The following is a 24,668-nucleotide window of genomic DNA, read 5'->3' as shown; positions in this document are numbered from 1 at the left end:
GTGTAGAACTCTCTGGAAACTTCTCTGGGATCCCCAATAAAACAGAGTGCCCACGGTCCCTCTTGTCTATAAAAGGATCCGTTGTTTCCCTTTTTCTTTCTCATCCTGTCAATAAACTCATGCCGAATACTCTGAGTGACATGTCGGAAATTTTTCTGACTTATTGAAAGAATTGGGGTTTGGAGAGGGGGTCCTCACACTGCAATAGTTTCTTGGAAGGCCTCAGCTCTATAACAAGGTCAGATATCTCTGGGGACACAACACGGGGCCTTCTGGGTCTTCGGGAGCACTTTGGTCAATGGAGGGATGTGACCAGAGGAAAGGCATGATCTAACTTTAACAGGTTGACTACTGCATTGAGAAAAGACTGGAAAGATAGGAGAGAATAAGTATGAAGCCCATTGCAAGTATTCAGACTCAGCTCAGGGTGGTGGCATTGAGGTGGCGGGAAATACTCATATTCTGGAAATGTTTTCTAAAGCCAATAGAGGTTTTGGACACAGTGGATGTGAGGCGAGGGATAAATATTATTATCAAATTTTAAAGCTGGTAAGGCTTTTGCTTGAATGACATGGTTGCTATCCTCCGTGACAGGGCTGAGTCGAGGGGCAGAGTGCTGGGGGGAAGACTAAGAACTGGGCCTCGGATGTGTGAAGCTGGAGATCTGAGACCTGCAAGGAGGCAGGACACAGGGACCTGAGACTGAGCACTCCGGAGGTGCTAAAATCAGGGAACTGAGTGACACTGTAAAGAGGAGGCGGGACCAGAAAAGGAGACTGAGATGAAGCAGAGGAAGAAGTAACAGGAAATCCAAGGAGGTGTGGCGCTTAGGAGCAACAGTGTGCAGAAAGGCATCTCTCTGAGCTTGGATTCTAGCAGGTGAAAGGCTTCGCTCTACCCTTCCCCGAGTGCTCTGTATACAGTAACTCCACCAAAGGGTCCAAGTCAAGGCCCTCCGTCAACAGGCTTTCATTGTGGGCTTGATGCAGTGGTTGGAAAGCCACTGCCCATCACCTGTTTTACAGCTTTATTGCACATGGCCGCACCCATCTGTTCAGGCGCTGTCTGTGGCAGCTTTAAGTTACAATAGCAAAGTTGCACATTGCGTCAGAGGATATGTGGTCCAGAAGCCCCAACTATTCGCTATCTGACCCTTTATAGAAAAAATGTGCTGTCCCCAGGGCTCATCCGTTGGCATGCCACATCATTGATCCACATCCTTCAGGAATATTTGGGTCTTTACCTTACATCAAGAAAAAATAATAATCTGAAGGTTACCAGATATTGTTCTTGCATTATCCGGGCTCCATAAATGAAGCAGATCATCTCTATTATTCTCATTTTACAAATGAGAAAACTAAGACTCAGGGAAGTTGAGGGTCACTCAGCCAGTAGAGGATAGGTCAAGGCTTGAAATCCAGCTCTTCAGAGGTCAAAACCCAACTCAGAGCCACTATATCAATCGTGCCCAAAGCAACACATGAATGAGGATTTCCAAAAATTGTAATAATTTGATTTGTAGACATGTCAGGTTTGTTATATACGACTAGCAACTCAGATGTACATTACTATTTAAGAAACAAAGTAGTCTGTTTAATTTCAAATAGTAAATATATTTAAATTTAAAAATATGTTAGAAAATAGGACAAGGTTTAATTTAATTTTGCTACATATGGATTTCCAATTTTGCCAGCACCATTCATTGAAGAGGCTATCTTTTCTCCAGTGAATGTTTTTGACATCCTTATCTAGTATGAGGTAATCTATTTACCTGGGTTTGTCTCTGTGTCCTCTATTCTGTACCATTGGTCTACAAGTCTATTTTGGTGCCAATACTATGCCATTTTTGTTACTATAGCTCTGTAGTATAGTTTAAGGTCTGGTATTGTGATGCCTCCTGCTTCACTTTTCTTGCTAAGGATTGCTTTAGTTTTTATTTAGCTATTTTTTCCAAATAAATCTCATGATTGCTTTTTCTATTTCTATGAAGAATGTCACTGGGATTTAATAAGACTTGCATTAAATCTGTGTAACGCTTTTGGTAGTATGGCCATTTTGATAATATTAATTCTGCCTGTCCAGAAGCATGGGAGATCTTTCCATCTTCTGAGGTTTTATTCAATTTCTTTCTTTAGTGTTCTGTAGTTTTCACCTCTTTGGTTAGATTGGTTCCCAGGTATTTTATTTTATTTTATTGTGAGGCTATTGTGAATGGAGTAGTTCCCCTAGTTTCTCTTTCAATGGATTCATCACTAATGTATAGAAATGTGTCTGATTATGGGTGTTGATTTTGTATCCTGCTACTTTGCTGAATTCATTTATTAGTTCTAGAAGTTTTCTGGTGGGATTTTTTGGATCTTCTAGGTATAGAGCCATGCCATCAGCAAATAGTGATAGTTTGAGTTCTTCTTTACCTCTTTGTATCCCTTTAATTTCTTTCTTTTGTCTAAAGCCTCTGGCTAGAGTTTCAAGGATGATGTTGAATAGAAGTGGTGAAAGAGGGCATCCTGCTCTCCAGTTTTTAGCAGGAATGCTTTCAATTTTTCTCCTTTTAGAATGAAGCTGGACTTGGGTTTAGCATTTATAGTTTTACAATGTTGAAGTATGTTCCTACTATCCTTAGTTTTTCTAGTGTTTTAAACAGGAAGGTGTGCAGTATTTTGTTAAATGCTTTTTCTGCATCTATTGAGATGATCATATAATTCTTGTTTTTAAGTCTATTAATAAGATGAATTACGTTTATTGATTTCCATATGTTGAACCAACACTGCATCCCTGGGATGAATCCCACTTGATTGTGGTGCACTATCTTTTTAATGTTTTTGTATGAGATTTGCCAGAATTTTATTGAGAATTTTTGCATCTGTGTTCATCAGGGATATTGGTCTGAAGTTTTCTTTCTTTGATGTGTCTTTGTCTGGTTTTGGTATCAGGGTGATATTAGCCTCATAGAATGAATTCGGAAGGATTTCCTCCTTTTCTATTTCATGGAATACTTTGAGGATTATTGGTATTAATTCTTCTTTGAAAGTCTTGTAGAACTCAGCTGAGAATCCATCTGGTCCTGGGCTTTACTTGGTTGGTAGGCTTTTGATGGCGTTTTCTATTTTATTACTTGAAATTGATCTGTTTAAATCATATATGACCTCCTCATTCAGTTTGAGTAGGTCATATGTCTCTAGAAATTTGTCAATGTCTTTGATATTTTCTATTTTTTTCGAGTATAAATTTTCAAAATAGTTTCTACTTATCTTCTGTATTTGACGTGTCCATTGTGTGATATTTCCTTCTTCATATTTCACTTCAGTAATTTGAGTTTTCTCTCTTTTTTCCACATTAGCACAGCCAGTGGGTTATCTATTTTATTTATTTTTTCAAAGAACCAACTTTTTGTTTTGTCAATTTTTTCAATTATTTCTTTTGTTTCGATTTCATTAATTTCAGCTCTGATTTTAATTATTTCCTGTCTTCTACTGCTTTGGGTATTGATTTGTTCTTCTTTTTCTAGGGCTTTGAGATATAGTGTTAGGTCATTTATTTGTTGACTTTTTATTTTTTTAATGAATGTACCCAATGCAATAAACTTTCCTCTTAGTAATGCCTAGCAATTAGAGAAATGCAAATCAAAACCACTCTAAGATTTTATCTCATTCCTGTCAGAATGGCAATCATCAAGAATACAGGCCACAATAAATGTTGGTGAGGATGTGGTGAAAAAGTTCCACTCACACATTGCTGGGAATGGAACCACCATTTGACCCAGCTATTCCACACCTTGGTTTGTACCCAAAGGACTTAAAATCAGCATACTCAAAAATAGTGATGCAGTCACATCAATGTTTATAGCAGCTCAATTCACAATAGCTAGACTATGGAACCAACCTAGGTGTCCCTCAATAGATGAATGGATAAAGAAAATGTGGTATATGTACTCAATGGAATATTACTCAGCTTTAAAGAAGAGTAAAATTATGGCATTTGCAGGTAAATAGATGGAGTTGGAGAACATCATGCCAAGCAAAATAAGCCAGTCCCACAAAACCAAAAGCCAAATGTTTTCTCTAATATGTAGATGCTAATTCACAATAAGGCGTGGGGCACTAGGAAATAATAGCATTACCTTAGATTAGGTAGAGGGAAGTGATGGGAGGGGAATGGAGGGGAGGTGGGGATAGGAAAGATAGTAGAATGAACAGACATTATTACTGTATGAATATATGTGAGTATGTGACCAATAGGATTCTGCAACAAGTACACTCAGAAAAATGAGAAATTATCTCCCCTCTATGTATGATAGATCAAAGTGCATAAATGCATTCTACTGTCATGTATAACTAATTAAAACATAAAAATTTTTTAAAAATAGGCAAGGCAAAAGTCTTGATGGTAATGCTATAAGCTAAATTAGGACCCCCCCCCAACACCAAATCTCCCTGTGAAGCCCCGCCCCAGGCAGCCTGGCATGTCCTCTGTTGACCTCCCCTTTAAAGGGCTACTTCAGTTAAAATGGGACTTTTAAGGAGGGGCCTCATCTAATCTGATGAGTCTTCTTACAGGAAGGGGAGATTAGGAGACAAAGAGGGCCAAGAGGGACATGAACACACAGAGGACATACACATGAGGACACAGCAAGGAGGTGGCCAGCCATCTGTGAGCCAAGGACAGAGACCTCAAAAGAAACCAGACCCACTGACACCTTGACCTTGGATTTCCAACCTGCTGAATTGTAACAAAATGAATTTCTGTTTGTTAAGTAGCCTAATCTGTGGCAAAATAATGATCATCCGAAGTCACCTGAAGTTATGGAGCTGTTTTTTTTAAAACTTATCTATTTATTTATTTTATTAAATAGTCTTTAAATTATCTGGGCTTGGACCTGGAAATTCACATAAATAATAGATACATATTTTGGTCCCTTTCCTTTAAGTTCTGGTTCAATGACAACACGGGGGGTTTATCGTTCATTAAAAAAGGGTCCAGGGTCTGTTAGGTGAGGTGTCAGCAGACAGGATGCAGGACTGTGCTCAGGCTGCTGAGGGTCTGGGGTGGAGAGACAGGGGAGTCACAGCAGAATGGTCAGAGAAAAGCTACTGCAGAGGTGTCCAACGATGGGCCGGGAGGAGCCCACTGAAGAACATGGTGGAGTGCAGTGTGGAAGGATGAGGTCACAATGCCCTGGTGAGAAGGGAGGTGCTTTTCAGGAGTGCCCCATTGCCACGCACATGCAGTGGCCTGCCAAGGGTACTGACTCATCACGGTGGAGGCTGGCCCACAGGCTAATGGAGGCTGGAATTAGTCTTGACGCACTGGCTCTGGCAAATCCCTGGGCATGCCCACCACGCTGCTCTTGCCCCAGCTCTACTCAGCACACCCAATCAGGGAAGCAGCCTGGGTTCTTGATGAGCCTTCTACTGGACTTGGGTCTCTGCTCCCTTCCTCCCTCAGCCTTGACCTGGACTCCTGGGTGCCCCACTCCCAGGGCAAAATACTCCACTCTCGGCCCTGCAAGGGCCCTTCCCAAGCTACGGATTGTCCAGAACCTTGGTGCAGGCTCTGCTTGGCTCCAAACACAGTCAGTGTCTGGGAAATCCTCTTGCAGTGTCACAAACACAAGAGCCTCTCCATTCATCAAGCACTTACTCTGGGCGGGCCTTGGTTCTCAGCTTATTATACGTATTATCTCACTTGATTCCTGGAACAACACTGTCTGGTATGATTAGTACCTTCACATGACAGTAGAGGAGGCTGACTCTTCAAGACACCCGAGACCTTACTTAGCAAGTGGTAGAGCTTAGTGACCGGTAGACTCATGCTCAGACATTCTGATGCCAAGACCAGTGCATGTAACCACTACCAGTGAATCTGCAAACCCAGTGGACACCAGTATTGGCCCCAACAATGAGGCCTTGGGGTCACAATTTGCCATCCCCACCTCTGTAAGGAGCAGCTTTAGAAGGAGTGAACGCCCTGGCCCTCTACGTTCCCGCCTCCCTTTCCTCTCCAATATTCCAAAGCCCAGAGCTCCCACCATGCCTCACTGCCAAGCCTGAGTGGGTACTGACCGGACCACCAAGGAGGAGGAGGAGCTGGCTGAGAACAAAAGCAGGCAAGGACAGGTGGGGCCGTCAGGGGCAATTACATCATCAGCTTATATTTCCCGTCTTTGGAAGTCCTTCCATATTTTAAGTCTCGGGTCGGCAAGAAATCCTGAAATATTCAGTGCTTGGGCGATCTCGGGTCTTTTCTGAAGGATTCATTCCACCAAGGAAAGCTGCTTCCCCTCAGCTCCTAGGGCCTTGGAGGCAGGTAAGGAGTGGGGAGTGGGAATCTCATTTTCAAAAGTAAGGCATGGGGACCAAGAGAGAGTCTCATCTGCAGTGGCCGACGCCATCGCAGACACCCCCACTCTCATCCCAAGCCATGGCAGCTTCCACAAGAGCGCCACAATGGGTCCCTGTGTGGCTGACGCTGGGAGACTGGGAGCCCCACACCGAGAGAAGATGTCATCGTGCTCTTAGGGAGGGTGGGGCTGCTGGGGGCTGCCCAGGCATAATGCACAAGTCCTGTGGGTGGCATAATGTGGAATTCATCTCCCCTGCTCTGCAGAGAGGGGACAGGCAGGACAATCCAGACTCTGTCAGCAAGGTCCTCCAGAGAGTTCAGGCCACGCTAATGAAGATGACTCAGAGGGAGGTCTGTCTCCCAGGGCTGCTGCCTCTGCCCCTCAGAGCCAACACATCCATATTCATGGGCTGGAAGGACAACGCCCAGGGACGGCCCATTCACCACCGAGAAGACGGGGCAGAGGTACGGCAGTGCCGACCCACGCCTGGGGTGGGTTGAGTATTGTGGGGTGAAATAATCGGGCATGGATTAGGGGACTCCGGGAAATATCCTCAGCTAGATGGGTTTTCCAGAGGAAATCTCTTCCTCCACCTGCTACAGACCCAACTCCTGGTCTGAGTGCAGGGACCCCTGAGAAAGATAGGGCTCAACGGAGTCTCAGGACAAAGCCCCACCTTTCTATTTCCTGCTCAGCTTCCGCCAACAAGAAGCCCTGGGCCCTATCTGTTCTTGGTTTGGTTTCATGGAATCTTCTGGAGGTTCCACAGGGGGTCACCGGCACACACAAAGGCTCAGAGCACATACTGCCTCTTGTCCTTTCAGCACACACTCTGGTTTTAGTAAACTTCCTTCCTCTGTGTGCTTCTCTAACTCGGCTCTTATGGCAATAAATCATTGCCCATCTCAGGCCTTCAGGATCAAGGGAGGCGACATGGGTAGGAGATCATCCTCCAGGGAAATCTGGACCAGGAACATGGGCATCGATACCAGGTTTCTTCAAAAGAGAGTAAATGTCGGCCTTGAACTTAGACCCCACCATTATTTTGAAGTCAGTAGATTTCTTCTAGACTCCTGGATATTTTGATATTTTAAATGTTTTATTCCCTGTTATCGCACACCTGCTTCAGTCCCCAGGCAGTGTACAGAAAGGATACACATTGACCCAAATAAATCAAATCACCTTTCTGCTGCTGGTTCCTGTGGGTTTCCACTGAGCCACAGGCTGGTACTTAGTGGCAAGACAAATGTCAAGCAGAGCCCAAAGAGCCTTACCTGCCTTTCTGACATGATGTAGAGCTGCTCATGATCCTTGGAGAAGGCCATGTCACGGAGGACCGGGCCAGGTTCTACCACCTGCACTGTCTCGTACTGCAGGGCATTGCCCCTGGGCCCATCCACCCGGATCTGCAGGAAGAAAAAGAGCAAAACCAATATGAGAACAGGTACCATGACTGCCCACAGCCCAGCTTCAGTCCAGAGACCTTCCAACGGCCAAAGGACAGTCAGTGAGCTCTGCCACCACAGAGCTCAGAGGCCAAAGCCAAGCCCATTGTGGCATCCTGAAGGGCATGTCCCAGGGAAGGGGAGGGGAGAGACCCAGCTGGGCTTCAGCAAGAACCTGGTCTTGTTCTCTCCTGTTCCTTGTGCCTCGCTGAAGTCTTAGAGCCCTTGCTGGTTTTGGGAAATAAAGGGTGGGCTGGTATGGGGTGGGGTAGTCTGGGGATTGGATTTTTCTTTGTTCTTTTTTTCCTTTTCAGCATTATTTTTAAGCTCCCTAGATATCAGGTGCTAAGAGGTGGCTTTGTACATATTCCTTATTGATATGATCCCCTCAATCCTGTGTGCTTAGTGCTCATTTGTCATGGCTTACACAGCCCCTGTCACATCTAAACCACCTTCTCCCACCTTCCGGGTGGGACTGAACCTACTCTCTGCTTCCAAGAGTTGTTCTTGATGAGCAGAAACAAATCAGCTTAATCTCACTCTCTCACCACAGTGATGGAGAGAAAATTGACTCAACCCATCAACAGGTGTGATCAGAAGAGACTTTTGGAACCAGGGAATGTCAGACACAGTGATGGGAAAACACATTGGCCCTTGATAATGTCCTGACCCCCAGAATCCAAATAACTCCAAAGCCTGCCCATTGTCTGAACTTGGTTGTTTCTTAAAATATTTCCTCATTGTTTATTCCTAAATCAATTCAAAGGCTTAATATCACATCAAAATCTTAGCTGAGAAATTGATATTGTATATAGAAAATGAGACCCAGGTACGTTAAACAGTTGCCTAGAGCTATGATATCTGCAGGTGGAATTAGAATCCAGGTCTGACTGTAAAGTCCCTGTTTATAAGAGAGGCCTTGTTCCTGGGGCTGAGGGTAGTTCAAGGTCGGTCCTGGTGGGGCCATCCAAAGGCAGGGGGGCTAAGGTCAGGATCTGCCTCTGGTCTCTTCAATTCCAGAGACGTTCACTAGTCACCCCTAATGTTGATGCTCAAACTCTTGTGCTTGACAAATATTTATTTTAAAGATGAACAAATAAATGAATAAGCTTAAGACTTTGCTAATTTCAGATTAAGCTCATGAAAATAATAGCAATGAAAACCACCGGGAAAAGAATCGAAGAGAGATTTAGCTCTGAAAAATCGAAATGCCTTGGATTCCCAGAGTCCTCGCGCTGTGCCCATTCCCAAGCCACCAGACGTCCACACCAGCCAGGACATTTCTTAACCTGAGTGAAATGAGAGTTCGTGCAAAACCAATTGGGATTACCACCCAAGTCTGACCGTGTGGTGATGACCTTGGCCCCTGGCCCAGTCAAGCTTCAGCCCCAGCTGGGAGGTGGCCCGGGGTGGGAGCAGAGAGTGATACTGAGTGCCTGGCTGCTCTCCAGTCCCCTTGGCCGCCAGCAGGATTGGGCTCCCATAGGGAATGCTGGTGGAACTAAGCCCCATCCAGCGTGCCCTTGGTCTGATCCCCAAAGTAAATGAGATTCAGTGCCTGAGTGGTCTTCTTATCATTTGGTTCCAACTTCCCTGCTCCCTCAGGTGAGGTGAAAGTACTGGACATAGTGGACATTAGAGGAAGTTAGTGACCGGGGGCAGGGACAGAAGGGTGGGCGAGGGAAGGAACAGGAGACACCCATGGGGTGAGTTTTCACAGCCTGGCCTACTGGGTCCCCACCATCCACCCTCCGCCAGAGGGTGAAAACAATCAGGAAGGTGTTTCTCCTCCCCCTCCCCCATCCACAGCTTTCCACAAAACAGAAAGGAAAGCTTTCATGTGTCCGTTTCCTGAAAGAATCTCACAAGGACATGGAAAAAAGGAGTTTATTATGTAATCTGCTGAACATTTGATGGGCAATCCCAAAATTCAGGTAGAATGGACAAGCTGCAGGCTTTGGGGCCCCTATATGGATAAAGGACAAGAATTGTTCTTTATTAAATGGCTACTACGAATCAGGCATTTACATCTCACAAGTTCCTAAAGTGAGCACGCATATCACCCCATTACAGGCAAGGCACAAGAGAGGTGAAATGACCCGTCCAAGCTCACACATCTAGTGAAAGGCAATCCCGGATCCACACCAAGTTCCATTCGATTTCAGCATCTGCGAGTTTACACGCTACGCCAACACACGTCCTGAACCAGGTCCTATTGGTTATGTAAATCTGCATCCTCTCAAGCAGTCAAAGTGGTTGATGTTAAACAAACATCACTCTGAGGGGTGGAGGAGGAACCAAGTCTTTATCCACTGCAGTTCTTTTGGGAGAGGAACATGCATATGAATGAAGATGCTGTTGTAAATTTTCAAAATAATGAGCCCTTATATTTTTTGTTTTATACTTTGCAAATTCATAAATAACACTGTCTCATCTGATGGTTATGAAATTTTTATGATGTTGACTGCCAGCATAAACCTTCTCGTTTTACTGATGAAGCAACGGAGACAGGAATTGTTCTTGCCCAAACTTCAATAGTAAACCAGTATCAGACAGGACTAGAACCCAGTTCTCCCATTTGCTAGCTCAGCTTTGGCTCTTAGCTATTTAGATGCTCCAAAAGCCTTTGACAAGGTTTCACCTGAACAGGTATTTAAAAATAATGAGTCTCGGTGGGACTTGGGGCAGTTTGGCCAAGGGAAGAGAAGCAATTGAGACAGGAAAGACACATTTCTGTGTGGAGAAGTAGAGCTGAGCACTCTCCCAACACTATTGTCTTACTTAATACTTTTTATAAAATGGTCTAGAGGAGAGAGAAAAAAAATTGCAGAGGATTTTGAGCTTTGAAGCCCAACAATGCACATAAACTATAGAAAGTTGTCCACCCTGGATGGGGCTGATGGTCAAGAAGGAGTTGACACAGGAGCAGGTAGATAGTCCGGGAACTGTGGTTCTCATGGGGCAGATGTCATGCCTGTCACATTCCCTAAGACATAATTGGTTCTCAATAAATAGTGACTAGTAAGTGAAAAATAACCACATTCTTCCAGCATTTTGATGGGCTCTGAGATGCTAGATATAATCAAGATAAGACACAGGATCAAGGAAAGGGACTTCAGTGTCATTATTTTCTATTCCTCTTATTCCCAGGGAGTCAACAAATGTTAGGCAATATTCTGCTGGGATTTTCAGGGATGAACAGACCAATGGAATCATCGTCCTGGCCAAGTTCACTTCCAATATCACATTTGGTGTGCACCTCAGAAGGTAGCAACATGCTCCAGGCTAGGACAACAGCCCAGACCAGAAATAACAAGTTGAGAGTAGAGATGGAAGGAGACCATTAACCAATGTCCATGTTTCAGTCCGGAATGGGGAGGCCACCCCCAAAGGCTGGGAGGCAGCAGCCTAAACAAATGTCTGTTATTTGACACAACGTAGGTGATACGTGTGGATCACCTAAGCAGTGAGAAAAGATTAAAGCAGAAGTTGATGATTTGTTTGAAGGTAGAAAATGTAAAGAGACCAATTGTGGGTTATGAATGTAAATATGTGTGTTTTGAAGATGTTGTAAATTTCCAAAGTTGACACCCAGGGGGTAACCACATCCCAACCCTGCAAGCCCCTGAACAGAATGACACACCACATACTCGTTTATCATCTGCCATGTGTTTGTTGAATGCCTGGCTTCATACCCATGAGGCCTGGTGACAAACTCTGTGACAGAGAGTTGTTCAAAGACCTCTGTTTGTTCTCTCCAGGAGCCCTGGCTGACTGACTGGGAGTCAATAGGTATGACGTGCCCAGCCCCAAGTAAGGCCAGTGGGCAGGGAGTATCCATGCACCATATAACAACGGGCCACCAATATGGCACCTGAGGGAGCTTAACCAAGAAGACACAGAGTGGGTAACATTGGATGTACTCAAAAGCTACCTCAGGAGTCAAAAATCTCCCAGGACACGAAGAAGAGTGGCCCATCAGAAGTAACAAAATTAGTGGTAGTAACATCCTGACAGGAGAGAAACAGTGAAAACAGGAAGGGGAAGTCTTTCTTCAGCACTGTCCTGAGAAGGGAGTGTGAGCGGAGCAGACCTGAATGGCAATGTGGTCTCCGTGGCAGGGAATGGTGCCCCTCTAGGTCTTGCTTGAGCCCTAGTGGAATGTTCTAGAGTAGTATAGGTATATGTGAGCCGCAAATGTGGGTCACATAGGTCATTTGAAATTTTCTAGTAGAAAAAAGAGATGGGTAAAATTAATTTTCACAATTATCTTGTCTAACCTGTTGTGCCCTAAATATGATGTTAACAAGTAGACAGATATACAAGTGTAAAATTATCAATGGGATATTTTACTTTCTTTTTCTCATACTAAAGAATTAAAACCTGGCATGTGCTTTACATGTAGGACATCTCAACTGGGTCTTCCAATGTGGCTGCTGGCCACCATATTGGATGGCACTGTTCTAGACCATTCTCTTCCCAGTATTCTGATTCTATACTCACCAATCAACCTGGCTAAGAATTTGACTTGGTGACTCTCCTCCTGGGGAGGCCTCAGTGGAAACTTTGCCCAACTCCCCATCTTGACCACCGCATACTGGTGTCTCCCACCGACCCTCCATCTACAGCCTAACACAGTGTGTCTCACCATCCTCACGTTTTTGAAGCTCATGGGATATATGCACAAGTCAGCAGCAAGGTCCCTGCTCTGCCAAGCAAGTGCTGCATGGACCTGGTTCTAACCTTGCACTTGCCAGGCTCACTGATCATTTCCGCTCCTTCTGGGGCTCCTGCACAGCAGGTCCCCAGGACCCTGAGTGGCAGTCAAAATACTAACAGCTGCTCACAGGTGAGGACCAGCCAGTCACACAGTTGCTGTGGGAGCAGATTCTTGGAGGCTCCCAGCTGCCCCGAGTACCATTGCTAGGGAGAATGTAGAGGTGGGGGGACAACTAGATGGTGGAGGGCATGCAGGGCCTGGGGACAGCAGCTAACTACCAATTAATATCACCTGGTGAGGCCACGCTAGGACTTCACAATTGTGCATCATCCTGGCTCACCCAGCCAGAGCCCTCATTATAGCGTTGAGTGTGCATTGCACATTCCTTACACACAGCTTCACAGAGACACACAGACGTGCTAGCTGGGTATCTGGGCTTCTCCTCTCGTCTTCCCCAGCCAGTCCGGCTCTATCTGAGGAGCTTCCTAGGCAGCCAGCCCCTTCCCTCCAGCCCCTCTGGCCCTCTGCCCATCCACCCGTCAGTGTAACACCTATCTCCATCCCTGGCACGGTGAGTCCCTGCGTTGCCAGGCAGACTGCTATTAAAACATCAGCAGGGTGGCCTCCGCAAAGGTCAGCCATCCAGGGAGCTCCTGGCAGCTGCTTGTTTGTTTATTGGAACATTATCTGGGCCGGGCTGTTTATTTACATCCATTGAAGGATTGAACAATAAATATCATCTCCCAGTAGCAGGCAGATGCTTGCACTAGAGCGTTCTGGCTGCTGTCTTGCTTGGAATAATCTCCCTAATGAGCAAACAGTACTATTTATCTCTAAAGATTCAGGCCACCCCTGACCTCCCCTTTTCTTCTCTCTGCACGTCGCCTGAAACTGCCCCATCCCGGTCTACACCTGCAAGGTTTCTGGGCTGGGGCCAGGTCTAAGAAGGTCCTCACCTTCTTAGGGTTTTTCTGAAAGGCAGGGAAATAAAGGTGGAACTGGAGATAGACAAGGAGCCGGTTAAACTATCGGGCTTGTCTCAGGGCCATTCTGAATTCTCCACGTAGACCCTTCAACCTCCAATGCAGAGGCATGGGGCAAACCAGCAGGTGGTTGGGATGAGAGAACATCCAGGCCTCCCTCATGGGGATGGGGTAGTAGGGCTTGTGCAAAGACACACCCCACATTGGAGGGGTAGAGCTATTGTTGGCCCTCCAACGTGCCCAGCATGTGAAGGGACTTTTGTGCAATGAAATGCAAACCCACTAGTTTGCAGAATGGAGACCTTGTCCGGCAGACAGGCCGGGGTGAGCTGCTTGAGAAGGGGCCAGGGACCCAGGCTCAGCTCCTTCTCCCAGAAACCTTGCCTGTGTGACTGCAGCTGTCTTAGCTATCTTAGCCTTCACCTGGCTCTCACAGAGGCACAAGTCTTCGAGGGCCCTTGGTGAGGTACCAATGACGAAGACCACCCCCTATCCTGTGATGCTCTCAGGAGACACATGTGAGCTACTTGGATTCTGCATCTGTAGTTTATTCCATTGGCTCCCAGAGGATCTAAGTGATATAGCCATGGTCACTGTCCCTTAGCATCTTATTACACAAACCCAAAAGAAGCAGGTAGAAGGATCAATTAGCACACCAGAAGCAGGCACACAGTAGGTGCTTGTTTATGGCATGAATGTGCACGCGTGCGTGCGTACACACACACACATTTCTCTCTCTGTTTCCCTGTGGAGACATTGCCTAGTTTCTATGGTGGTTCCTATCAGACTGAGGGGATGCAAGTGTACCCCCTTCCAAGGGCGGCGGTTCCCTCATGACCCATGTCCTCATTCGCTGTCAATATTCCCCAAATCAAAAACCAAGCACATCTGAGAAGAAAATATCACTCAAAATTATCTTGAATTTCTCAGAGCTTTTTTTTTCTCTAAATCACCAGCCCCCCCCCCCCCCGGCACACTTCCAATCCCCCTTGGCTGGTTCTCTTTCTTTTCCTAAGCACCTGTCACCTTCTTATATTCTTTATAATGTATGGAATTTATCATGGTGGTGGTGTGACTGCCCCCCACCACACACACTAGAATGCAAAATCTACAAGGGCAGAAACTCTTCTATACTTATCCCTCGAACCATGCCGCAGAGCAGATGCTCAGATGCTTGTTGACTGACTGAAAGCCTCATCAGCATCTTCATTTGTTCTCAGGACTCAAGGTTCCCCTATAGAACTAAACAGGGATGTTCCATCTGGAAGACTCAGGGGCAGCACAGAGTTGGAACCGCTCCACCCGGCCCACCCAGGTCCCACAGCTGCAGTACCCTGTTTTTGGATCAGGGTGGACTCTGCTACCCATGGTGGCTGTGCCTTCCTGCCCTGAGTCGCGGGTTTGCAAGGTGCACCCAGACCTGGCTTCCGTGCTTATGCTGCTTAAGCTGCCCCAGAACAGAATGATGAAGGCGCTTTGTTTTAATTTCCTGATTCTAGCCAGGAGAAAGAGGATGCAAAAGGAAGAGCAAGACTGTAAACAGCAATTAATTAGACAGGCACTGTGTGTGCGCAAATCTGGTGCCATGTTACCAAACATTGCCGGGACAATGAGTCCCTCTGGGTCTCCCGTTACACACATTCACAAAGCTGAACCATGATTCCTAAGCTGCCTTTAAGACTTCAACGCCCAAATCAATGAAGTCAGGGACAACGGCTTCCAGACCTCCCCTACCTGCTTGGGTGGTGGACAAAGAACAGGGAAACTTCCAGAAGACAGTGATGCTGAAGAAATCAAAAGGAAAGCCAACATGATTGATTTGAAGCAAGGACCAGAAGCAGTTGCAGAGTTTAAACAGCCCCTCTGGTTGCCCCTGCTCAGAGACACTCTGGGGGTTTGCATGCTGGAGTTATAGGTTTGAAACCTTGGTGGGTCAACCACCTTGAGCCCTAAGGCACCACTTATTAATGTCACTTGTACCTCAAAACCTTGGCTGGCCATTCCTTGTGCTCCAAAAAGGAGCCTGGACAGATGGTTCCCACTCCTAGGAAAGCGAGAACAAATGACTAGAGAACCATGCCACAGGGCTTCACCTGCATTGGCTCCTCCTGGAGCTAATCCACCTTTCAAAAGACCAGACAGCAAGCCTTTAAGCCCAAGGCACAGCATGGATTCTGACTGCAACTGGTGTTGTCTGAGACAACCTACTAAACTTTTCCAAGGATCACTTGAAAAACAGAAATAATAGTAACAGTAAGGCTTCATTGTTGTTGATACTGTATGTGATAATGATAATGTCCCAGGGGTCTAAAATACCCCGCAGAGTGAGGGGTAACTTTGACTTTCCCTGAGTGTTAGCAGTTAATACTATTAAAATGGATGCATCTCCGTGATGCCCATCCATGCCCATGAGGCGCTGCGGCCTTCTGGGAGAGGTTAGAAGATGTGGCTCACAGACCGAATGGCAACATCTGACCAGGTTATCTCAGGGGACTGGAAAGAGACAAAGGACCCACCGCTCAACTCTGGGCTATCTGAAGTGGAGTAGAAGAGGGTCATCTTGGGACAGAGAGCAGGGGAACACGCACTGAAGAGTCTGTAACCATGGATGGGCCGGAGCAGATGGGAACTCTACCAACACGGACCCAGAGACCTTGGCTTAGCTGGTCCAGTGCTGCCAGAACTGTCCAGGAGACCGAGTCTCGTTGAACTCTGCAGGGACTCAGGAAACCGACTACTTTGTGGAGGACCATAAAAGCAGCTTCTGCCTGTGGTTTGACAAAGCACAAGTGGGAAGCCACACCCTGGCCTCAGCAAGAAGAGAGGCATCTCGGGGAGGCCAGAGCTGAGTCAGGGCTGGCCAGGCACTGCGGAGGAGTGGGCCCTGCTTCCTAAAGAGGGCAGTGACCTGGGTGAGGTCAGCACAGAGATGTGGGCAGAGAATCAGGACCCCATCCCTCATCCACACGCCTCCATTGCCTCCTTCTGTAACGTTGACGAGTCACGCTCTTCTCTGCCCTCCCTCATAGGCAAGGGGCTACCTTCCCCCAGCAGGATCAGTATTTCTTTTCTGCTGGACTTGAGGCCTCCTGCAGTGGTATCAGCAGCTGGACTAGAAAGGAAAAAAAAATCCCTATCCATCTGGAGGCCTCCAGAAAACAAAAGTGGAGCTGGGCGCAGTGGCGCACACCTGTAATCCCACTGGCTCCGGAGGCTGAGGCAGGAGGATGGCGAAGTTCAAAGCCAGCTTCATCAAAAGTGAGGTGCTAAGCAACTCGATGAGGCCCTGTCTCTAAATTAAATACAAAATAGGGCTGGGGATGTGGCTCAGGGGTGGAGTGCCCCTGAGTTCAATCCCCAGTACCCCCTTCCAAAAAAAAAAGAAAAACCCAGGCACACACACAAACAAAAAAATAAAAGTGGAGCGAGCACAGGGCACACATGGACTGTGGCCTGAGCAGCTTCACTGTTCTTGGGAATCTGAAGTGGCCAGGCCCTGACTCAGAGGGCAAATGCTTCCAACACGGAGCTGGGCAGGGGCAGACTCAGTGATTACGTCTCCACCAGACAAGGAGAGTGCGCCTGCCAGGGTTTCATCCCAGGCTCAGAAGCAGCGTCAGCTCCCCCACCCCCTCACAGGCTGGACCTTACCAGTCTGCAGGGGCTTCTGCTCCTCCAGGCCCTAAGGCCCCACCGACGGCTCTCCCGGGGTCCTGAGGGCAGCCTCTGGGCTGATTTCCCCTCCTCCTCCCGCCAGCTCCGCCTGCAGCTCTTCCTTTGCATATCTCCACGGTCATCCCCAAGGGGGTCCCCACCAGAACCAAGGCTCCTCTTGGCCCCTCACCTTCCGCCTCTTCAGCCTGAAGGCACTGACCGCTGGGGCGTGGCAGCACGGTCCCCAGCTGAGCCTCCACCTGGCTTGCCCTCTCTGTCAGGCCAGTGCCTTCCCTGCTTCCCAGGACTCTGTGGGTCCTCGGGTCTGTTCCCAGGTCTCGTCCCCCTTCTCCTTTCCGTCACTTTCCTCTTGGCTCTGTTCAATCTGCCCATGTCCACGAGTCCCCTGAAGATGTCCCAGCCACTCCCCGAGGCCTTTCTCCGTCACACCTCCTCGTGTCTCTCCACCCATGTTCCACGTGCAGTCACTTGAAGCTGTCACAGGCTTTGGCTGGCTCTGAAGCCCTCCTTCTCTCCTCTCATGTTTTGAGTATATTTTGTGGCTAATACCATGGGGTCAGTATTTCTAGGGCAGGGCTGTGGCATGGGGCTTAAGCCGAAGCAGTGGAGCCAGCCAGCCCTGTCCCTTGCTCTGGGGACAATGACTGTTTGCCATCTTAGGCAGGATGTGTCAGGTGTGTTTGGTGTCCTCAGCTGAAGTAAGGGACTCAGAACTCCCAGCTCAGAGCTGTTGTAAGACTCCATCTGGTATGAAATGCTCTTAGTCAAGTGTCTGGACCACACTAGCACTAAGTACACGTGTCTGTGAGTTGCAGTTGGTTAATAGGGAGTGTGCTCCCTTAGTTAGTATGAAGATAGAGAAGAATTAACCGGATGTTGATGGTAATGGAGTGGTCTCCCAGCCAGGCCCCAACACCTTGCTTCATAGATGTTTGGTAGAATACACAGAAACACGTGAACTCTATTAATACTGGGAAAAGCTCAAAGGGTCCCAGAATCCTCAGACATGCCCAGAGACTCTCTCCCAAGCTTCCCTCCCTTTGATATCCTCTCCTAAAGGACCACTGGTCCCCCTAACAGCAGCAGCAGCAGCCTAGATGGTTCCCATCCTCAGATACTGATCGGAGCTACCTGTGGGAAGTGCCAGGGGACCCAGCATTGCTCAGTCCCTAGGCACTGTTTGGCCATTTTCTGGATAAATAAATAACCCAGGGAACGTCAGACAAGTGTGTATCACCTCAACATCTGCTCTCAGTGATGAGCTCGGCTCCAGGTCCTTTCCCCACAGCCTCATCAAGCTGCTGGGGCGTCAGCCCTTCCGTGGAGCACTGAGTCTGCCTTCCAGGGACAGATGTGTGTCTGTGTAACAAAAAAAACAGCCTATGTTGACTCAGTGTGACGATGGAGGTGCAGGCTTCCCCAAAGGGGAACTCCCCAAACAAGGATAAGGAACCTCCTTCCTTCATCCCAAGGAGCAAAGGCACCACCCCAGGGAAGCACATTGTCCAGACAGAGACCCCAGCTTCTGGCTGAATGACTGAGGGTGGCTTTGAGCTGCCATTAGATTTTCTATGCTTTGGAGTAGGCAGGGAGTTTTGCTTACTCGTCATCTCTATTAGGATCTCAAAGCAGCCCTGACTCCCGGGCTACCCAGGTTATTTTTGTGCATGTGTCTAAAGCCAGGTGAGAAGTCAGCATGAGATGCAAGACTCATCGCTAGGACCCAGCTCAGGCATGACTGAGAGCGGATGACTCCTCTGCTGTCTCCCTGGATGGAGTCAACGCCTCCTGCGTACTGTGAATGCACTCCAGGGCACCTGCTGATGTCACCCATCATGCATGGGGACATGAGGTTCTAAAGGGCTCCCTTGCCTTTCTCCCACACCTGGGTTCTTCATGAGAACAGGGCTATGTCCGGTCTATCCTCCCTGAGCTCACAAAATAGGCACATGGTGTCCCAGATTGAAGCTGCCATTTTCTAGTCAGCAACAACACGCACAGAAGCAGGCATCGTTGTGGGCCATCGAGTATCCATTCCTGGAGCTGCTTTGAGGAATGGGCCTCATTCAGCGCCATTTCACAGACCACCAAGTGTGACTTGGTGCTTCCTCTCCCCATCCTATTCCCGCACATCTTGCCCAGAAGTCACTGCGCACACCTCACTTTGTGAAATTGCAGCCACCCTGGGAAAGAAACGTTTGGAACCATCACGAATGAGCACCCAGGAATTCATGAGGCCGGGAGGGTGGCGTGTGAATGGTTCAGAGTCAGAAAATTTGTTCCCAAAGACACTATGAGGAAGGACCTGCGCTTTAAATTCTGGAGCTGAGAAGGACAGGCCTGTCCCAGGATGACATCACCAGATAGAGCTGGAATGCACAGATGCTGAAAACTGGGGGCCCCAGGGCCAGGGGGAAGTTCGCCCGCAGTATCACAAAGGGTCTTTTGACCACCCTTTGCCCGCCCCCACCCTCAGTGGAGGGGCCTAGGGACACTCTCCTCAAGTCAGAAAGTGACCTTTGACCCTGGTGAGGGACAGCCTAGAAGAGAAGGAGGCATCAGAGCTGAAATGCCTCCAAGGGAAAAATAATAATAATAATAATGCACGCCTGTATGGGAGGCCTGCTCTGCCCGAAGCATGTGAAGTTAATTGTAGAGAAATGCATTTTAGAAGAAGATATTGAAAACCCATCCTCTCCATCACTGGCCATGGTTACTATAATTATTTGCACAGCATCACCAAGGCCTATGTATTTCATAGCAATTATACCACTGATCTCACGGCTCACAGGCCGAGCAAACCCCAGCCACTGCTCCCTGGTCCTTTGGGAACTGTGTCTGTCCATGCTTCTGCTGGGGGACCTGAGACTAGGGAGGAAGTTGCCATGTCTCCGAGAGTCAGGGGTTGGAATAGTAATGTTAATATCAGGGCTTATCATATTAACATACTAGTAGCAAAACATTCAACGTTCCATTTTCCAGCACCTCATCTTGTCACAGTGTTCATTTCTAGGTTTTCCCAAGACATTAAACAGTGTAGAGATTAAAATGGGTTCCACAGGCCCCCAACGTGGGCTCCAAACACCGCTCTGCCAGGAACTAGCTATATGGCCTTGGAGAAGTGAGTCAACTTCTTAAACCCTTGGTTTTCTCATTCGTGAAAATGCAAATAATGACATGACCAGCCCCATTTGGCTGGTGGGAAGATGCCATGAGTTAGTGGATGAAGTGTGAGGAGAGCACCACCCGGCACGTGATCAGAGCTGAACTGGAGGTGCCAGCTGCCCAGGATACTCGCTTGTTGACCCAGGCTGCGCATCTGGTCACTCAAGTTCCATAGCTACATCACAGGTAAGGGAAATGGGGAAGCCTTGCTCCCCTGCAGGTCTCCACACTGAGATTGGTGGTAGGAGAAACACTTCATTCTTTCTTGAGGCAGGACTGAATGTCTATTTTTAAGGGCTTCTGGATGGGTAGGTGTGGTCCTTGACCTCTGGCCTCTCACTCTGCCTACCCTACGCTGCCTTAGAACATGCCCCAATGTCCCCATCCTTTTTCCTATAGCCTAGAGTCAATATGAAGCTAATAGTGTTCACACAAAGGCTTCTTTATTAAATGCATTAAAAGTATCATCTCATGAATTTTGAGGACATGTTGAGGGGTAAACTGTATGGAATGGGGGGAGCCTGGGACTGTATGGAAATAATTTCACTTCATAAACCTTTTTGCGATGGGAAGTTGCGAATTTCTGGAATGTATTTTTTGCATGGTGCAGAAGAGGGGAGACATCCAACACAGGATGAAGGGACGTGCCATGAAGCTCAGACAGTGGACTAGAGATGGGTGACGGAGCTTGACTAATCAGTGATACTGCTGAATTGCCTGGATGACCAAGGGATGGTGGGACCAAGGAGCAGGCTTGGGGGTGGCAGTGTGGGGTAAGGACCAAGAGTGAGTATGAGACACGCTGAGCATGAAGGGGTGGTAGTGTGGCCAACGGAGGGCCTGGCTGCCTTTGGAACATCAGGACTGGCACTTGGGTAGAAGGTCACTGCTCAGGACAATTTGTTCATTACAGTTCTAGAGGTGGACGAAGAAATCATGACATAAAAACATTTCCCAGAACCGCAATTTGGTCTGCCATCTCAGGCTGACCCTGTCACCCTCTCTCTTAGTCTCCAACTGGGCACACACCAGACAGTACAGAATATACATTTAGAAAGGACAGGCAAAAGGGAAGGACACATAGTTACATTTTCCCATGTCACTTTGCATTGCCCCCAGACAACCACAAACGGCTCACTCACTCGGTGGGGGAATGGATGAGAACGGGCTTCCATTTCCCTTCCCAGCAGCACAGGCAGGCTCTGTGCCTCGCCCTACGATCATTTAGAAATAAACCCGCCGTCACTTCAAGGAGCACAGGAAAGACACAGCCATGCAAGTCCCTCTTCTACACTGTCACCACTGGTATGGTCTGGATGTGAGGTGTCCCCCAAAAGCTCACGCACGAGACAATGCAAGAAGGTTCAGAGGAGAAATGGCTGGGTTGTGAGAGTCTTGACCCAATCACAGGGACTAGATGAGGGTAACTGAAGGCAGGTGGGGTGTGGCTGGGGGAGGTGGGCGTTGGGGGCATGGCTTTGGGGTATACATCTGGTGAGCTGAGCTTAGACTCTCTCTGCTTCCTGATCACGAGGTGAGCTGCTTCCCTCTGCCACACTCTTCTGCCTCCATGTTCAGCCTCCCTGACGAGTGGAGCCCGCTGTCTATGGACTGACACCTCTAAAACTGTGAGCCCTCAAATGAGTCTTTCCCCCTCTAAAATTGTTCTTGCCGGGGTTTTTGGTCTCAGTAGTGAAAAGCTGACTAAAACAACCGCCATCCTTGAATTCCTGTGAGGGATTTTCTTGGGGTTCAGCATCTTCCAAGACATGTTTATTCTCCTGAGAGACAGGGAGCTAAGCTCTGGGGAAGGGCAGAGTGTGGAGAGGGAGAGGCCCGGCCTGAAGGGAGAGCTGAGCCCCACCCCAGCTGCTGGCAGCTGTGTGGCCTTCTGGAGCTCACAGCTGCCTGGACGTCATCAGTAAAATGATGGAGTGTGACATGCTCTAAGGTCCAGATTATAAAATTAGATAGCATGAACATACATATTTAATTATATACAATTATACTTTATCATTATAAACACAGATCTCTTTCATATGCGAGAGCACACACATATTTACATATTGTTGTTTCGTTAGTCACTCCAACTCCTCCCCAACAGGAGAGAATGGGGGTGTCCCATAAGACGGATGAAGGGACCACAGAAGCGGAACCCAGGGTGCTTCAGGACAGAGGGGTCATTGGGGACTTTTCCAAGAAACTGAAGAAAAATTTCATCTTTGCACCACAAATTGGCCACAATTTTGCTGAGGCTTGGTTCAGGGACTTCTTTCTAAAGTCGATGCCAGTTTCAAAACCTGAGAATACCTCTCATTATAAAAAAGTAATAAATTTCCTATGCTGACCTACGGCTTAAAAAAGAAATAAGACGTAGACTGAGGACTGAGTGTGTGGCTGAGGCCTTCCCCCGCAGACCTTCCTCTCTGGTCAGCGTTTCTGGCTGGCCTCATGCCAGTGCCCATCACCAGGGGCATTCTGCTTTGGGGACCTTCAAAGGTTGGCCCCAATCAGCAAGGATGGGAGAAGGAGGTGATGGAAATAGAGAAAAGGGTGAGGGTAGGGGGCTAAGGGCTGGGGAACATCAGGATGGCTGAGATTTTATAGGTTCTTACTCTGGACCTCCAAAAGAGGTCCCCACAGGGCCACCGCATCACAGACCCTGTAGCTAGGTCTGACACCTCTTCCCTTTAGTCTGCAGACTTAGGGCCCATTGACTGGTCTCCCAGCCACTTTATTTGCTCCCCTCAATGCAGGCGAGGGAAAGGCATGATGGAACACTTCCATGCTCCTCCAGGGCCGAGCAGTCTGCTCATGCCAGCTCATTGTGTTACAGAGAGACAAAAAGAAGCCAGCCACCAAACTGTCTCACATCCCTTAACCTCCTCCCAGATTTGCTAAGCAGCTTCCAATGGGTTGGGAGCCCTCTTTATTCCAGACACTACATAAATAAAGGTGTCAGATCCTCAATTATCTTATCCTCCACCCTCCCAACCTGTCATGTACCAGTGGGATACTGTGCTCTCCCTCTGTATCTGTTCCTTCCTGGATTTTTCCATTTGACACCTAGGAGGAGCAGTGGGAGGACTGTGAGTGTGGGAGACGTTTCTGTGATGGAGCCCGGGAAACAGAGGGTTCTCATACTGGCTGGCTGAGTGCGGCCTCCAGGATTCTCATTCTGGTTCCATGACTGAACACTAATTGAGCACCTACTGTGTAAAATCCTGCTCAGAGACTCAAAAGATTGGGAGGGAAACTGGCTAATTCCCACCCTCAAGGCCTTCTTATCTAAAACAATTAAGTTTTGCAACACAATTTAGAAAGCAGCTTCGCATTTATCTTCTAATTTAATTCACACCAAACATAGTAAGTTCACAATAAGCATTTGTTGAATACGCAAATGAGCCACCATTCCAGGGAGATAAGGAGGACAGTTATTTTTATGCACGTTCTACATATAAATAAACTAAGAGGCACAGAGGCCAAGGACACACCCAAAGCCAGATATAGCTAGCAAATGGTGGGTTCAGAATTTTCCACCAGGTCTTCTGCCCACATACCCTGCCCCCACCCATGCCAAGGACATGCAGACAGCGGGTTGGGTGGTAGCCATGAAAAGGAAGGAATGGTTAATTCCAAGGTGGTCGCTTCACAGGGGGGTGCCAATTTGAGCTGATTTTTAAAGGAGGAAGAACACAGGCTCCCAGGAGCCAGGGCAGAAGTGAGGAAGGTGCTGTTTGGACGCCAGAGAGTGAGGTCAGCTGTGGCCAGGGATGTGACTCAGAGGGGCATGGTCAGAGGGAAGCCCAGGATGGTGTGTTGGATGCAGGAACAAGGAACACTTGACCTTCAAACACCTGGCTTTCATCTGTAGGCAAAGGGGAAGGTGTTCTATGTTTCAAAGGTGGAAAACATATGATCTGATTGTATAAGACGGAAAGAATACATAGTATTCATCCCACTTTTCCAATTGGGAGATCCTGCCATGACATTCTTGAAGGTGAGCATTGTCATTTCTTGAACAGAGATGAACACCTACTTATCGTCTCAAATAATTAAAATAAAAAATACTTCGCTACCGTGAACCTACCTACTTTGTGTTGCTCTTTGACTTAGATTCTGGGATTATATCCTGATAAACCATTATTAAAGTTTTGGACCTACAATGTCCCCAGGAAGCTCTTGTATTATAAGATTGTCCCCCAAACAGCAAGGTTCAGGGGTAGGGATTTTAGGCAGTGATTAGGGCTCTGACATCATCAGTGGATTAATCCAGCAAGTGGACTGATCCATTGATAACTGCATGGACTACAGGTGGTAACTAGGTAGGTGGAGCA

General features: G+C 47.6%; 1 protein-coding gene across 1 annotated transcript in view; it reads right to left on the bottom strand.

Moving 5' to 3' along the window:
• The window catches only part of Plxna4 (plexin A4), a 431,475-nt gene that overhangs the window by 151,899 nt on the left and 254,908 nt on the right, over positions 1 to 24,668 (bottom strand). The window contains exon 4 of the mRNA XM_026392811.2: positions 7,618 to 7,749. Within this exon, the coding sequence (XP_026248596.2) occupies positions 7,618 to 7,749 (132 nt within the window). The remainder of the gene's footprint in view (positions 1 to 7,617; positions 7,750 to 24,668) is intronic.

Source organism: Urocitellus parryii, chromosome 3 (assembly GCF_045843805.1).
Source record: "Urocitellus parryii isolate mUroPar1 chromosome 3, mUroPar1.hap1, whole genome shotgun sequence".
NCBI lineage: Eukaryota > Metazoa > Chordata > Mammalia > Rodentia > Sciuridae > Urocitellus > Urocitellus parryii.
Note: the sequence above shows the minus strand (reverse complement) of the source record. Positions and strands in the feature narration are given on the sequence as shown.